Genomic DNA, 15891 nt, shown 5'->3' on the forward strand with positions numbered 1-15891 from the left:
ACATGCCCCAAACTTACTGACTATTATAAGCAAACAAGTATAGCTGAGGCTCCAGTCAATCTAATATTAGCACTGATGATCTTCAAACATGACTCAACTTTTGACGGAAGCACCAAACTCTTACGAAATAAATGATGAACACTTCAATCTAGCAGGGCACTATTATAATCTTCATGCAGTCATTGTTCACTATGGTTCTGTCGTTGGTCAAAGACGAAACGGACTGGTTTAGGTTTGACGATAGTCCTGTCACTAAGTATTCTGGCGATGTCTTGAATTTATGGGAGCCTCTGGAGATACCCTACATTTTGTTTATATAAGAGAGGACATTGGCAGATCAACATCTTCAGATGATGTGGTGCTGCAGGTTTCTCCTGGTTTTCCTACAGCGGAGCACCAATAAATTTTTGTTGTTTTGATAATTTCATGATTTATATTACTTTATTCTTTGATATATAGTTTTAGTTGCATATAATATGATATATTATTCATTATATTCATTTGAGAATAGCAATGATCCTTTCAATCTTCAAACTATGTAAAAGTTCTATGAATCTTGAATCGCCTCTCTGTTTTGATTATTATCCATACATCAAAATTCATAAATAAGTCTCTATTTTTGTGTTTCGATAAAAATTTTTTGTGTCGGAAATGAACTATTATAATAATGTAATAAATATGAGAAATATGAAAACTGAAATATACATATTCCAATAAAATAAACATATAGACTCATTTCAAACTTCATATGAGAAACAGCGAATTATTTTTATGCACATCTTCATCGGCAGCAGGAGATTGCATATCTTAATGAGGATCTAGAAGTGATTTCGAATTGAGGTGAAACTAATCAGGTTCAAAACTCAGGCATCGATTTTTTCCGAACCGGATATAATGATGTCAGGACAGGCGATTCCGTTTTTTGCTTCGGCAATATGTCTTGGCCCAGTCATGTCGCTGGAATTGAAAGGTTGCTTCTCAAAAGCTTGGAAAACTGTTCCGAACCAGAAAACTGTACACACCTCAGTAACGTTTGATGCTTTATAAAGCTTAAATCAGACATGTATGAAGCCCCGCCCCTAAGCATACCCTGAAAATGCTGGATTCCATCCAGAAAAGAGCCATTTTCCTGATTGGAGACGGAACATCACTTGCAACCTTCATAGACTGGAATATCGAAGAAGGGATGGGGATTTGTCTCTCTTTTTTCACGGGAAATGTTCAAGTGACTTGGCACATTTGATTACACTAATAGCGGCACATATCAGAAATATGCGATGGAATGTGGCTGCTCATCGTTTTGAGGTTCAACTCAGTACACCTCGAACTTCACTGTTTCCGAACTCTTCCATTTGGAGAATTGTAGTGCTCATGTTTTGTCCTTAAAAAAATATGGATTCGAAAAAACAGGATTTGAAATGGGTGCCTGAAGGATAGTTTAATTACAACGCTTATTCTTCTCTCTGGAAATGCCAATAATTTGTTTTACAAAAACGCAAATTCAAGTTTGAATTTGCGATTTTGTAAAACTGTATAGTGGAATCCTCACAATAGAGTGTTTTTTGAATACGTTTATTTAATGGTATTCAAATCTAGGAAATAGGTGAAAATGAACAGTGGTCTTCCATATCGCATAACAATGATAATAATAATAATGATAATGCCACAATTTTTTTATTATCTGATAAAAAGTACAAAGTTAGAAATGAAACATATGTACAGTGACAAGGAAAACGTTAGGCGATAGAAACAGTCATTAAATAAAATGATCTACAAAGTAATCTACGTATAAAATATATACATATTCACACATACAAACACTCTCATAAATTACAGACATATAATTGTCAATTAAAAAATGGTGAAAATTGGATTGAACTTTTCAATTGTATCATCTAAATTATCAAACCATTACAGTTTGTAGATGCAGAAAGTTTTTCTGGCCGTACATTTAGGCATTAGTTCAGCAACAAATTCGCATTAATCACAGAGTATAATGTTTTTTCGCCAGTTTATAACAAAATGTTGGATATGAGACATAAGTACATGTAGTCCAATTTAAGGAAACCTATCAATTCAGTAGAGCCAAATCCTTATTCATATTTTCTAAGCACGTCAGTCAAATTTTTTCCCGATGAGCTGAATATCTTCAGCAATCTATAATATCATTTGTTTTCTAATAAATTGATGGGTGTAGCCCTTACTACGTGGTAGGAAATCATAATGAAAAGAGAAATGAAAATTTCTATGTGTTTTACCACTTTTATTTGTAATTAGCGTTACTGCAGTTTCGTCATGATCATTTTCAAACTCATACAATAAACTTTTGTTTAAGAATGACCATATAGGACGAAACCTGCATTAACGTTAGTTACAAATAAAAGTGATAAAAACAGAAATTTTGATTTCTCTTTTCATATGTTTTTTTAATTAATTACAAGGACAATCAACTAAAAGTAAAAATATCAACAATCAACAATCGTACAATAAATTAAGACTTTCATAACTCGTTAACACATCGTTTTCATCGAATAATATAAAAAAGCATATAGTCCAAGGAAAAGAAACATCGGTAATGAAACTACGTCAATATTATTTCATGAATTTCCTACATAGCATTCCTTACTCATACATCTATGTTCATTAGAAATAAAAATATTTATTTCACTGTAGAAAAAATGATTCTGTCACTAACAAACGAGAAGAAATATTTCAGTTGTCTCATCGATTCTATAGTATTTAAAACAACTGTATTGTAGCGAGAAAACTCATGGATATAATTGTCGTTCTGATTGATATACTACATTATTTATTGGATATCTATGAAGTATCCTTTGGAGATATATCATGCATATTCATTGATCATGCATGTTCATTGATCATGCATTACACATCACGCTGAATTTTTATTTGATCTTTTTGAAGGTTTGCCAGATCTCAGCTCTTGCTGAATCTCTTCCAAGGTCCTTCCTTTGGTTTCTGGAATTATATAAATGCACAAAAAAGTAGAAATGATATTACAGATACCAAAAAATAAGAAGGGGCAATACAATCCTACGTGAGTGTTGAGTAAATAAAATATGTTGTTGGCCACGAAAATCATCACTCCAAATGTGATAGTTAAAACACTCATGCCCTTCGCTTTGATGGAAGTTGAAAACAGTTCTCCAGACATCAAAGTAGGTATATTCAGTATACCAAAGGAGCAGAAGAAGACGTAGAGGATCATTCCTGCTACCGGAAACCATTTTATTGAGGAAACGTCGATGCTGGGCACGTGCTGATCTATGAACTGATATATTGCTTGTGACAACAGAACTATTCCACACGTTGATAATGCACCCATGTAGGATTTTTTTCTTCCAAACTGTTCTATAATGAACCCTGTCACGAATAAAAGTGAAAAACACAATCCGGTATAGATCATGCTGGCTACACTCGAGGAAATGTTTGTGCCAGACTTTTCGAATATGAATTTAGTGTAGACATTAAACGCTGCTGAACCTCCAAGTTGTTGTGACACTCTGAGGAAGATACCAGCTGCAAGAGCTCTTTGATTGCTTTTCACCGCTACAAGATCTTTCCAAGTACCTGCTTCTGACATCTGTCTTTCAATGTCAGACTTGAGCTTTTTGTAAATCTCATCCACATCTGTTTTACCCCTCAACCATCTCAGAGATTTTTTCGCATTCTCCTCATCATTTTTCTTCACAAAGTAATAAGGTGATTCTGGCATGAAACACATAATGGCGATGTAGAAAATTGGTAGTCCAATACTTATATAGGCAGTTTGTTTTACATCACAGTAAGCTCCAATAACATTTATCAAAAATATTCCAAAATAAATGAACACGTTGATTATGTTACCCCAAGTACCCCTGATTTTGGGAACAGCTATTTCTCCTACGTACATTGGAAGAGCCGACAAAATTCCCCCATCTCCAATACCAGAAAATACTCTAGATAAATATAGAACCCAAACATTGTTAGAAGCTATAGTCAGCAACCAGGCTATGATTTGTGGCAGAGCAATCAGAATCAGAGTCCGTTTTCTCCCGATAATATCGCATAATATGGAAAATACAGGGCTCATGGAGATCATCAAAATGGGAGGTATGAAGGTAAATACAGATGCCTCACCTTCCGTTATGTTATAGTTGATTTTATCTTTGGTGATTTTAACCATGAAAGGAGAAGTCCAGGAGAAGAGCATTCCGAATGGAATTGCCAAAATTGATGCTGAAAAAAAACATAAATTAGTTTCTGGTTCCAGACTAGTATTAATGATTGAAAAAATACTAGACACAACATTTTCTCGTGAGTTGAATCCCTCAAATGAAATTATTATGATTATAAAATCATTAGAAACAGATATTCTGACGGAAAATAGTTTTTACGACTTCCCTCACTAGATGCAAGCAGCTTGATCGGACCAGAATCTGTCATTGGCATCGATTAGGTTTAGCAAAACAAAGATTGAACACCTGTATGGCAAGAAGATTTATGGACTTCTGGCAGAATCTTACAAGGATTGGCTCACTCCAATGCGTTCATTTACCCTTCAAAGCTTGATACCAAACAGTTGTTGGACTACAGTAGGGATGAACTACGATGTCTAACAGACCTTCTCACAGGTCATTGTCATTTGAATCATCATATGCAGAGACTCGGACTGTCACAGTGTGTGTCGCCTTTGTTTGGAAAATGATGAAACAGCAGATCACATACTTTGTACATGCCCCGCTGGGGACTGAATCAGGTTATTAGAGTTCGGCAGAGCCGTACTCTTGCCATCTGACTTGAAATACCACTCACCATACAAACTAATCGGCTTCGTTAAGAAGCTGGTTCATTTGATCGAGTGTGCATAGGTGTGAGCCACAATAAACCTTTGCGGGTTGCGATGGAGGGTCGAATAGACCCACTCACTTTGGACCTAACCTAACCTAACCCCTCAGTAGATGCAATCTGAAGGAAAAATTTAAATCAAGAATATCAACGATTATCCAGGGTTTCAACAACGAGCCTTTGAGGAAATTGTTTTCTATTTCTTTCTGCAGCTTTCATTGTCAGCTGGAAACCAGACAGTGGAAATTAGGTCAATACCATGGTAAGTAATCTACAGTAATTTCATACCGTGGTGTTTTGAAGGATCATATATATTTTTGACACTTTTGAATGAAGAAAAAGATGGATAATGAAAAAAGTACTTTTATAAACATGGTAATATTTTGTTTTTCTATTTTATCTATTCAGATTTCTTTTATATATTCTGGGATTCTTTATTCACTTTAAATTTTTGGCAAAGACGTTCTCATAGAGTTTGTTCTGATTATTATTCGAAAATTATAATTATGTAAATTGGTTCACTATAGTAATTCAAGTTGGCTTTACATTTTTAATGATGAAATACTCAATTTTCATTGATAGTGACATGTCGAAACTTCCTCATAATATATTACTCAATTCTATGCTGAAAAACTCAAATGATAATACACCAACGTCGAAGAAAGTTTGATAATGAATGATGAGTAATATAAGACAGTGATGTTTCGACCTCCACTGATGAAAATTACCCAGATCCTGTGGATTTAGGGCTGTATATTCGTTAGAATACTAGTATACTTTTGAAGATTATTCGAGATACCAACTCTCAACCATTTCACAGCGTATAGACACCAGTAACATATTTTCAGCAACTGGAAAATGAAATTTTTGCTTTCAAAGACAATGATTCAATGGATTTCTATGGCCTGAAGTAATTTAGATTCTGTGATTTGTTTGTTTGTTTGAGAATCTGAAGAAATTAATATTTATTTTGTTCCTTTTTTTAATGTTTTTCTGTTGCGCCAATGTTTATTGAAATAATTGAAAAACGTCACGTAATTGTCAAACAAATAATTTAGAATTGTACAACATTTACGAAATAAAAATCAGTTTTTGAAACTATAAGCAGCCCAGTTTCTTAATAGAACAACGTAAGCGGTTCAAACTTTAGTTTCAATAACATAATTTGGTAGCAGAGCGGGGTTACCACAATAGTAAATAGTGTTTCTTCAAAAATTGACATCATCTGTTACATAACCCTTAATCTTCAGAAATATAAGAACCGAATGGATTTTTTGTTCAGGAAGAGAATTGAATAACAGTTCAGTTTGAGCAGAAGAACAACTAATTTACTAGTCCAATATAAGTATACAAAACCAAGTAAGATGAATTACATAATTTTCGGTGAATTTTTTCAGAAGAATACTTCAGTGGATAAAAAGTAAACAGCTGTGGATACTTACATACAATTATTGCCAGAACTTGAGGCCATGTTTTTTCTCTATCTATTTCGGAATGGGTGAAAATCATTTCTTTCAAGAAACCGCTGTGGTAGAGGAATGAGATTATTGATAAAAATCAAATCTTCACTTTTGGTCATCAATTGACAAAGGTGCTAATATTACACTGTAACATTTCAAAAATGAATCCAATATATTTTGAAGTTATTAAGTTTTTTTCCCCCTGTGGAGAATTGAATTGTGAAATATGAAACAATAAACTGGAATGGATAATAAGGAATCGAATTGTTATATAGCTGAAGAGTTATCAGATAGGCTAATTGATAAGCATACTGTGGAATATTTTCTAATCGACAGATATTTTTGGCAGTGTTGATAGGTAATCAGTGATCTAAATTCTAAACTGTATTGTTTTGGTTGATAGGTAATCAGTGATCTAAATTCTAAACTGTATTGTTTTGGGTAAATACAGGGTAGTTATGTTGGAAGTATTGGCTGATGCAACCTGACAAAAAACCTTTCAGTTTTATCACTTTCCATCAATATGAAAGGAATGAAAAACTTTCACATTTATAACGTTCTTCAGTATTCTTCGTGAATGCGAAAATTTTTGTTACTCAGTGTTCATGACGGAAAGTAGATATTAAAAAAAAATCGGGTTTTGATTCAACTCGATCGCCATTACAATGAGACAAGAAATTTCACATAATTCAGGTTCGCCTTCGTCGAAAACTATAATTGAGTTGTCATTCAATTCGAAATTTACGGTTTGATGATGAATGGTTTGAAAGTTATTAATAATTGAGTTGAATACATATACCCACAGTGGTGTTATTTTTTACAAATATCTCAAATATTCGAACGCGTTTACCTATCACCTCTTTTCTCTCTCCGTTTCACCGGTTCAGCGGGAGTTGACCGTTTTTCGCTTAATCAAAGGTTTCCATAATTTGAGTATCTCTACGTTAGCTTGATTGAATGCGTCGTTGGACAAGAGATATGCAGCTTGTTTGAACTTTCTCTGAAACCAGTATTCCTCCCTGTGGATGATGACAGCTTGGGACCACTTGTGTTGTGTCCCTCTTGCGTCAAGCAATGAGGACTTTCACTGGCCGCTTAGTTTCACCGATATAGGACTTTCCGCACTTACCGGATATCCGGTAAATGCAATTAGTTTTCACGAAACTGCCACGGATGGTGTTTCCGGATCTGAAGCGTATTACAGAGTTCGAAAGCACGATCCACTAGAGTCTTTATGATTCCTCTTTTGGTAGATTGATAGTGGTTAGATTCGTGATTCAGATTCTGTTCCATGTGAGTGGATTTTCGGTATACAGATGTTTCCCACTTAGTGTTGGTCCTCTTCACCAAAACGTCCAAGAATGGAAATTCGTTGTGAATTTCCTTCTCCATTGTGGAGGTGATGATTTACTCTGTTGATGTGCTTCAGGAAGGTGTCTAGTTCTATATCCCCTATGAAGGTGTTATCAAGGTATCTCAATCAGACTCAAGGCTTCTTCAATAGTCAGAGTTTCGTCCTTCAGTTGGAAATAGCAATTACGTACACAACATCCTAGTGAGTCCATGATTAATTATATAAGTAAGTTCTTTCTATCTTCCAGGTCCTCGTCTTCGAAGACCCCGTGGTTCTATACTATGAAGGTGTCGTCAACGTATCTCAATTAGACTCGAGGCTTCTTCAATGATTAGAGTTTCAAACCACTCCATATATATTTTAGCTATAACTGGTGAGAGTGGCGATTCTATTGGCAGTCCTTCATCTTTCGTACTTCAGTTGGAAATAGCAGTTCCGTGCTCAGTAAGTTTATGATTACTTTTATAGGTAAGTTCTTTCTATCTTCCAGGTCCTCCTCTTCGAATAGCTCTCTCTGTTGAAACAAATTTCTTGTTGTGGTTGTATAATTGGAAGTAGAAATCTGGACAATTTTTGAGTAGCTGAATTCCTGGAACTAATGATCGATCTGAGCGGAACACTTTTTTGTGGATTTTGGGCAGTCCGTACAGGTGAGGGGGCTCACTGTGGTGCAGTGTTAGCGATGATATCTCCTTTCCCGTATTTTTTCAAAGTCTGGTGCAGTTTTTTTTCAACTAATGCAGTAGGATACCAAACATCTTCGATCTTCTCTTTATAGAGATCGGCATCCATCGCAACAGTAGGGTTTCTATCATGTGCAGGTAGGATCTGGATGGTGTTGTCTCGTCGTAGACCGTTCATCGCTCTTAGTTCTCCATCGCATCATCGGTTTCCATCGCTCGATCTACATCAAGGTTGACAGATTCTGGTATATTTTCAGCAATCTAGTGAGCACTTGATCAGTGATCAATCTGCGACCACCTTCTTCAGGTAGGTTAGCAAAGCAACTATGTAACTTGGGGTAAGTCTCCTTTCAGGTAACCTGCAGCCATTCAGGCCTAAATGTGCAGCTTTCGAATCGAACTTGTGGATCCTCTTCTAAAATATTCTCTACGGCAACCAGAAGAGCATACTGAGAAGATTCCAGTTGTTGGTCGGATGTTCGATGTGGAATATTTTCTCATCAATGACTGCATATCCTCCCAATCTGAAGATATCTGTTTCAGCTAAATATGACAATACCTACATCAGATTCAGCGTTCACCTGCTCAGGTGGAGTTAGTTTTCCTTCCTGGTACCGATTCTGCCTTTGGTAGTCAAGAATTTGGTGATGTGAGGCGATGAGTCATTTATTCGGGATTCATCTCATCTACAGACTCATGGTTACTCCATGTTCCATAAAGGAACCTATGAGTAGCTGAGAGAAGCAGGTTCGCATCACCATTATATGAGGCTTTCGAAAAGGCAAGTGGTATCTCGAAGGTTCCGAATGAGTTCAGAGTGCTCAATACGGGTACCTAAACTTTTGAATGATGAATCATTTGGGTGGCTCTTAATTTCATGCTTCCATGGGTGAAACCTCGCCCAGACGGGTGATTCCAACACATTCCGCTGTAAGGCCATCTATTGAGTACCTATAGTAGTCCTATTCCTCATTCATCTTATATCTCAATAGATACTATATATTATTCTGCTTGCAAAATAGGTCGAATTTTTACATATCGAAGAATAAATTATGTAATATATTTTTACAGGTTTATTTATTATTTTGTTTGGTTTGTAAAATGTATCTTACAGATTCGCAATACCTTTGTGAAGGATATCAATTAGTTAATCCCATGATTTTTTTTCCTTATACTATCAAATATCAGAATATTGTTTCAGGATTGCATTCGTTTGAACAATTCTAATGAATGACAAGCACAAAATGAAGAATAAGTTTACTGACAAAATAAATATTCCAGATAAAATCTATAATTCAATCTCACCATAAAATTTGATCTCACACAAGTTTCAATTGCTAAAATCTTGTTATTATTATCTTATCTCAAGAATAAAAAAATAATCGAGACTGATGAGAGGCGAGTATTGTAATTGATCTGATTTCTTGATAATTTCAAGATTATTTATTGTGCAGCTTGAGAAGTTTATTCCAGGTCCCACTGATCTGGAAGTGGATGAAATATTTATCTCAATAGAGTTTGATATTGTGTTTAGAAATACTGATTTCATCCTGAACCAAATTTTCAATGTAGCCTTCCGCCACTGAATTGAATTTCCAACCACCATGACGTTTCAATGCAGTATTATCAACATCGGCATCTACTAATATGGTTGCATATTCAATTATGTTGCTATTTGCTTCCCTGAATCATCAAATTTATTAATACCAATGTTTCGAATTTCCCATTAAACGAAAAAAGAAAGAGTGGGGCAAAATTTCGGCCGTGAGTTGATCTATTTTTCACTAATTTTTTGTTATTTGCCGATAATTGTAAATGTTCGTTGTACTTTTGTTTTAGTTTCTACCATATTGATAGTGAAGATTCTATTCATATCTTTGACATTTTCACATTTCAGGTCATGTAGTTTATAACTTCAACATGCTCTCATTATTCCGAAAATCATTGCTACCTGAAAAAAAAATTAAAAATACAACAATAAATGATAGAAAATAGAAAAAAATGTAGTAAAAAGCAAGATGACTTAGGTCAGCTTTGAAACCGCGTCTCATAATGTAGTCTAGTTCAAATCTAGCGCCTTAGCCCCTGCTTCGACAAGGTAAGGTAATTTACTGAGTTTTCTGGAAATTAATGAAATATATCATGCATGAGTCAAATGGAAAATGTAACACATGACAAAATTTTAAAAAATGCAATGTTAGGTGAATCCTTACTTTTATAAATAAAAACTTTTTTTCGGGTGCTTCATCGATAAACGTTTTTATTTGTTCAGCTGAAAATATTTTTGATTTTTTCCAACACATCCTTCGGACTTTCGCTTTAATAAAGCTTGTTCCTTTTTATATTTAGAAATTTCTATACTATGGTTGGAATTTACCAACGATTTCATTATTGAATAATGTGTCCATGTACTAGATGATTTCATTGTTTCCATCAATCCTTGAAAATAAGCAACATTCTCGGAGAATGTCGAAATATTAGGGAAAGTATGTACAAAATAACACATAGTTTTGTTTTTGTATCATAATTTTTTATTGGTATTTCACAGCACATCCATAGCTTACATCAATCATCTTTGATCCTTACATTATCGACACTAATAAACATTTTTTACTTTTTCCTTGTTGGTCGGTGGTTCAAACCCCAGGCTGAGCTATCGATTTTAACTTGCTATTGTCCAACCCGTGTTAGGAATCACACGTTAAAAGGTAAGACCTCTTTAATCCACAGCTCGCACAAGTTTCGTCTTCTGAGGGTTGACGTTCGTAGGGGTGCGACAGCTGGTTAACAGAAAAATACATTTTAAACAGAATTTTTAAACAGATTTTAAACAGATTATCACTTGGTGATTGAAACATGTGTCGAGGTGTTAAAATAACGGGTTGGTGTTGGGAAAAATCCAGTAATTAACATTTTTAGCAGAAAATCTCCAAAAAAAAATAAAATACATTTAACTGAGGTCAATCATAATTCATTTTTTCCATATGCTTCGGACAAAATGACATATTGCTAATGGACAAAATGACATACATATAATTAGCTACAAAATCATTGGCATAATTCGCAAATAAAATGCTTAGTTCTTCTTGGAATATTGGCGCGAGAAGCGTGAGCCCAAAGCGAACATTGTAAGCACCCCAACCAGCCTTTTCCGGGCTTAGATCTTGAATAAAGGTCGATACAGTAAATGCAAGCACAGTCCTTTTGATCTCCACAAACTTTATTTGAGAAATATATCACATGTTTCGCTAACACAGTAGCTTTATCAACAGTGATTTGAATACAACAAGTTACTTCTCACGCTGATATTTATATACTACAGGTAACTACAGTTGAGACTACCTCCATCAAATTAACTAAACCTCTACAACTTTTATACACCTGAGGTACCTCTTCAATTATGATTATCTGAAGCATATTACCTCACTTCTAATCAATAATAATAACTGCTTTTTTTTAAGAAAACAAGTTCAATAATGGTGATCTATTCAGATCCATTTGGTCATTCATCAGAATGACCAGGTTTCAAACCTTTATTTTCTATGTGTAAAATTTCGAACTCTTCGTTGAAGATATGACTTTCTTCTGAAAGAATATTTGAATATGTTGAAATTTTCTTATTTACATAGCACATATGATGTTCCTGGATTCGATTCCTAAATGTTCTGCCAATTTATATACTCCAGATTTTCGAATTTGGATGTTTTGTCTTTATGATTTTCAACTAACTTTCCCAACGTATTATTTGTTCTATATGCAATTTGATTATCTTTTTTGGGAAAGAAAGTTTTTGGCTTTCTACTACTCCATCTGATACAAAAAAATGGATGAGAGAATCTTCCAAAGAAAGGAAGGATTAATCAATTTGAAAATAAGTAACTCTATACATGGATGTGTAGATCATGCAAAGAAGTAACTTTCAGACACAAACTGAAAGAAAGTCCTCCTGAAACAGCTACTTTCATATAAACATTGAATTACACGAAAGAAAAAATTCTTTCGAAACAAATACTTCTATATGAACACTGAATTATACAGAAGATACTTTTCTCTATTCAGTTTGTATATCAAACATTCGTGGAGGAATAAGAATCAGATATCATTCACATGAGTTCTACTTTGAATGAATGGTAATAAATTGTACTCACATGGAACACTGTCACCCTAACTGGTATACACGTGTTTCGCCTTAAGACACTTGCCCTAAGGCTCTTCAGTACCAAATTGGATAACATTATAGAAAATACACACACTTCATTCATGAATTACGATTTTCTATAATGTTATCCAATTTGGCACAGAAGAGCCTTAGGGCAAGTGTCTTAAGGCGAAACACGTGTATACCAGTTAGGGTGACAGTGTTCCATGTGAGTACAATTTATTACCATTCATTCAAAGTAGAACTCATGTGAATGATATCTGATTCTTATTCCTCCACGAATGTTTGATATACAAACTGAATAGAGAAAAGTATCTTCTGTATAATTCAGTGTTCATATAGAAGTATTTGTTTCGAAAGAATTTTTTCTTTCGTGTAATTCAATGTTTATATGAAAGTAGCTGTTTCAGGAGGACTTTCTTTCAGTTTGTGTCTGAAAGTTACTTCTTTGCATGATCTACACATCCATGTATAGAGTTACTTATTTTCAAATTGATTAATCCTTCCTTTCTTTGGAAGATTCTCTCATCCATTTTTTTGTATCAGATGGAGTAGTAGAAAGCCAAAAACTTTCTTTCCCAAAAAATTAATCACTCCTAAAAATATAACCCTTTCAAATTAATTATCTTGTTTCCTCAAAAATGAAGCCATAAAAAGTTCTGGCTTCATTTTTGAGATATGAAGCCAGCAAAAAGGGCTTCATTTTCAGGAAACGAGATAGTTTGAAAAAAAATCTGTTTAAAATATGTTTTTCCGTTGACCAGCTATCACACCCATATGAACAACAACCCTCAGAAGTCGAAAATTGTGCGAGCTAAGGATTAACGAGATCCTACCTTTTAACGTGTGATTCCTAAAAATAATAAAAACAAAACATCCCCATTCGAGAAATTAGGAGTATATAAATTGAAGTGTGGAACGTGTCGTAAGGTATATATTGGTCAAACTGGCAGAAAATAGGTATCGAATCCAGGAACATCATATGAACTATGTAAATAAGAAAATAAGTTCAACATATTCAAATCCTCTTCTAGAAAAAAATCATATCTTCAACGAATAGTTCGAAATTTTACACATAGAAAATAAAGGTTTAAAACTGAATTATTTGGATGCAATGGAAATTAATAAACTTAAAAATTGAAACATTTTAATGAATGACCAACTTGATTTGAATAAATCACTATTATTGAACTTGTTTTCTTAAAAAAACTGAGGAAGTATTATTATTGATGCAGAAGTGAGGTAATATGTTTCAGGTAATCATAATTGAAGAGGTACCTCAGGTATATAAAAGTTGTAGATGTTTAGGTAATTTGTTTCAATTGTAGTTACCTTTGATATATAATAATTAGCGTAAGAAGCAATTTGTATTATTCAAATCACTGTTGAAGAAGCTACTGTGCTAGTGAAAGATGTCGTGATATATTTCTCAAATAAAGGTTTGTGGAGATCAAATCGTGTTGTTAATGAAACTACTATGTATCTTGATCAAGTAACGGCCGAATCAATAAAAAAATTAAAATTTTTGGTTTCTAATCTTTTTACGCAATTCTTCTCATTCTCTTCCGTTCATTTAGTAATATGTAATCCAAAATTTTGTAGCTGCGGTCATCTTGAATTTGCATCTTTTTCAAAATGTAACTACCACTATTCTACTAGTCGAGCCCTGTCATTTGATACCCATATTGAGTTACTTGTGAAACATTATGTAATCCCCCATTTTGTATCTGTAGCACCTTGGATGTACAATGATACAGAATTCAATAAATTGAGTTGTCATCAGAACTAAATATATGTACCAAATATCAGATCAATCGGTCAACAGGAAGGGGGTCAAACTTCAAATACTAAATTTGACCAAAAAAAAACAAACGGAGCAAGTTGAATAAAACCGTTTAATTAGTAATCAATAAAAAAGTAGAAATGGTAGTTGTCAATATGCTGGCAATATGTGTTCAACTTCAGTTATTCTTGATGATATAGTTTCTCACATTTAAAGGTATGATGGATAAAAGAAGAATAATATATTTATACAGTTGGGATGATGAAAGAATGCACATTTGTCATCAACAAAATACGCGATGATGTCTATATCGCCAATAGAATTATTCTAATAAAAAATGTTAGATATTTCCCCGCAATGTTTGCAATGCATCGAAAAATGAAAATGTTTCTATTTTCTTCAGAATTACTGCTACTACTGCTAAGCAAAAAAGTAATTTTCTCCATTATGCTGAATATTCAGCACGGTGTGTGTATGAAGAAAACAAAACTGATGATTGTTCCGAAAATCGAAACATTAAATATAACGGTTGAAATTTTTTATAGGATTTGAAATTATTGAAAATTGACTAACATGTTGTCGATTGTAATCAAAATTGTTCCAAAATATTTTCCATATAATCAATTTTATATATCTTTTTGATAAGGAAAATAGCATGGAGTACCAATATGTGGCACACTGTATGGAAAATATCCATGAAGTGGAATGCTGAGAGAAATTATTGATAATGATGAATTTATTTCATCATATATTTCATCAGTTTGACCGAGTGAGTCAAACCAACTCGTAATCCAATCATTTGTAATCAGACAAATTTGATTATTATCAAGGAAAGACACTTGTCTTCTTTGCCTGGGGTAAATTAAAAGTTTCATCACTCTTTTGAATAATAGCATTTCAGACAATTAATAATGTGCAACAATTGCGTCCAAATATATCTACTTTAAAATTCTATAAATGTGTTAGACATTCATCGAATTAGTTTTGTTTGGAATTTTGCAAAATATGTATGAAATGATAATTTCAATTCGTATTTAATTCAAATTAGCTACTTTCGTTAATGAAACATATCGTATAGTAACAATTATTTTCGAGCCATTTGCCTTTCTTATTTTATGACCTCCATTTTATTAATAGCTTTGACCAGTCAATTGTTCTTTGACAATAAACGATCATTTCTTCTGAGCCTCAATCCATCAGTTATATAATCATACAGTACAATACTGTAAGCAGCTCAAGAAAAAGGAAGACAATACTGTCAAATTTGGATATCCTTGACTTATGGAATAAATTTTCTCTTTAATTTCACGAATCACGAATCTAAACACCGAAATTACGACATTAAACTCGATTGAAGTCGAATTTTCTCAGAGTCGTAATTTTATGATAGCGCAGGAGGGTCCTTTCCTGGGAACTTCGCCTTGAAAACTCGAAATTTTGACTTCAATCCCGAAATTTCGACTTTAATCTCATAATTCTTCCCTAATCTCAATAATTTCGAGTTCAAACTGAAAATTTCTATTTTGACCTCAAAATTTCGACTCCAAACTCGAAATGACAACTTCAATCTCGATATTTTGATGAAAAGATAGTCTGCAGCCCCT

At 33.8% G+C, this 15891-nt stretch overlaps 1 protein-coding gene and 1 long non-coding RNA gene across 2 annotated transcripts; one reads left to right on the plus strand and one right to left on the minus strand.

Annotated features, from left to right (window-relative positions):
- Positions 1-1655: 1655 nt before the first annotated feature.
- Positions 1656-6559, minus strand: LOC111517934 (facilitated trehalose transporter Tret1). The gene is made up of 2 exons (XM_023174239.2): positions 6291-6559; positions 1656-4239 (listed from the first exon to the last, which is right to left on the minus strand). Exons 1-2 carry the CDS (start codon positions 6355-6357, stop codon positions 2894-2896), a joined length of 1413 nt encoding a protein of 470 aa, XP_023030007.1. The 5' UTR covers positions 6358-6559; the 3' UTR covers positions 1656-2893.
- On the plus strand, positions 5852-6498 carry LOC141485758 (uncharacterized). The gene is made up of 2 exons (XR_012467427.1): positions 5852-6193; positions 6246-6498. It is a non-coding gene; the product is annotated as an uncharacterized lncRNA (long non-coding RNA).
- Positions 6560-15891: the final 9332 nt, after the last annotated feature.

This window comes from Leptinotarsa decemlineata, unplaced genomic scaffold (genome assembly GCF_025532065.1).
Source record: "Leptinotarsa decemlineata unplaced genomic scaffold, Ldec_3_MD MMD2_tig00026336_RagTag_RagTag, whole genome shotgun sequence".
Classification (NCBI taxonomy): domain Eukaryota; kingdom Metazoa; phylum Arthropoda; class Insecta; order Coleoptera; family Chrysomelidae; genus Leptinotarsa; species Leptinotarsa decemlineata.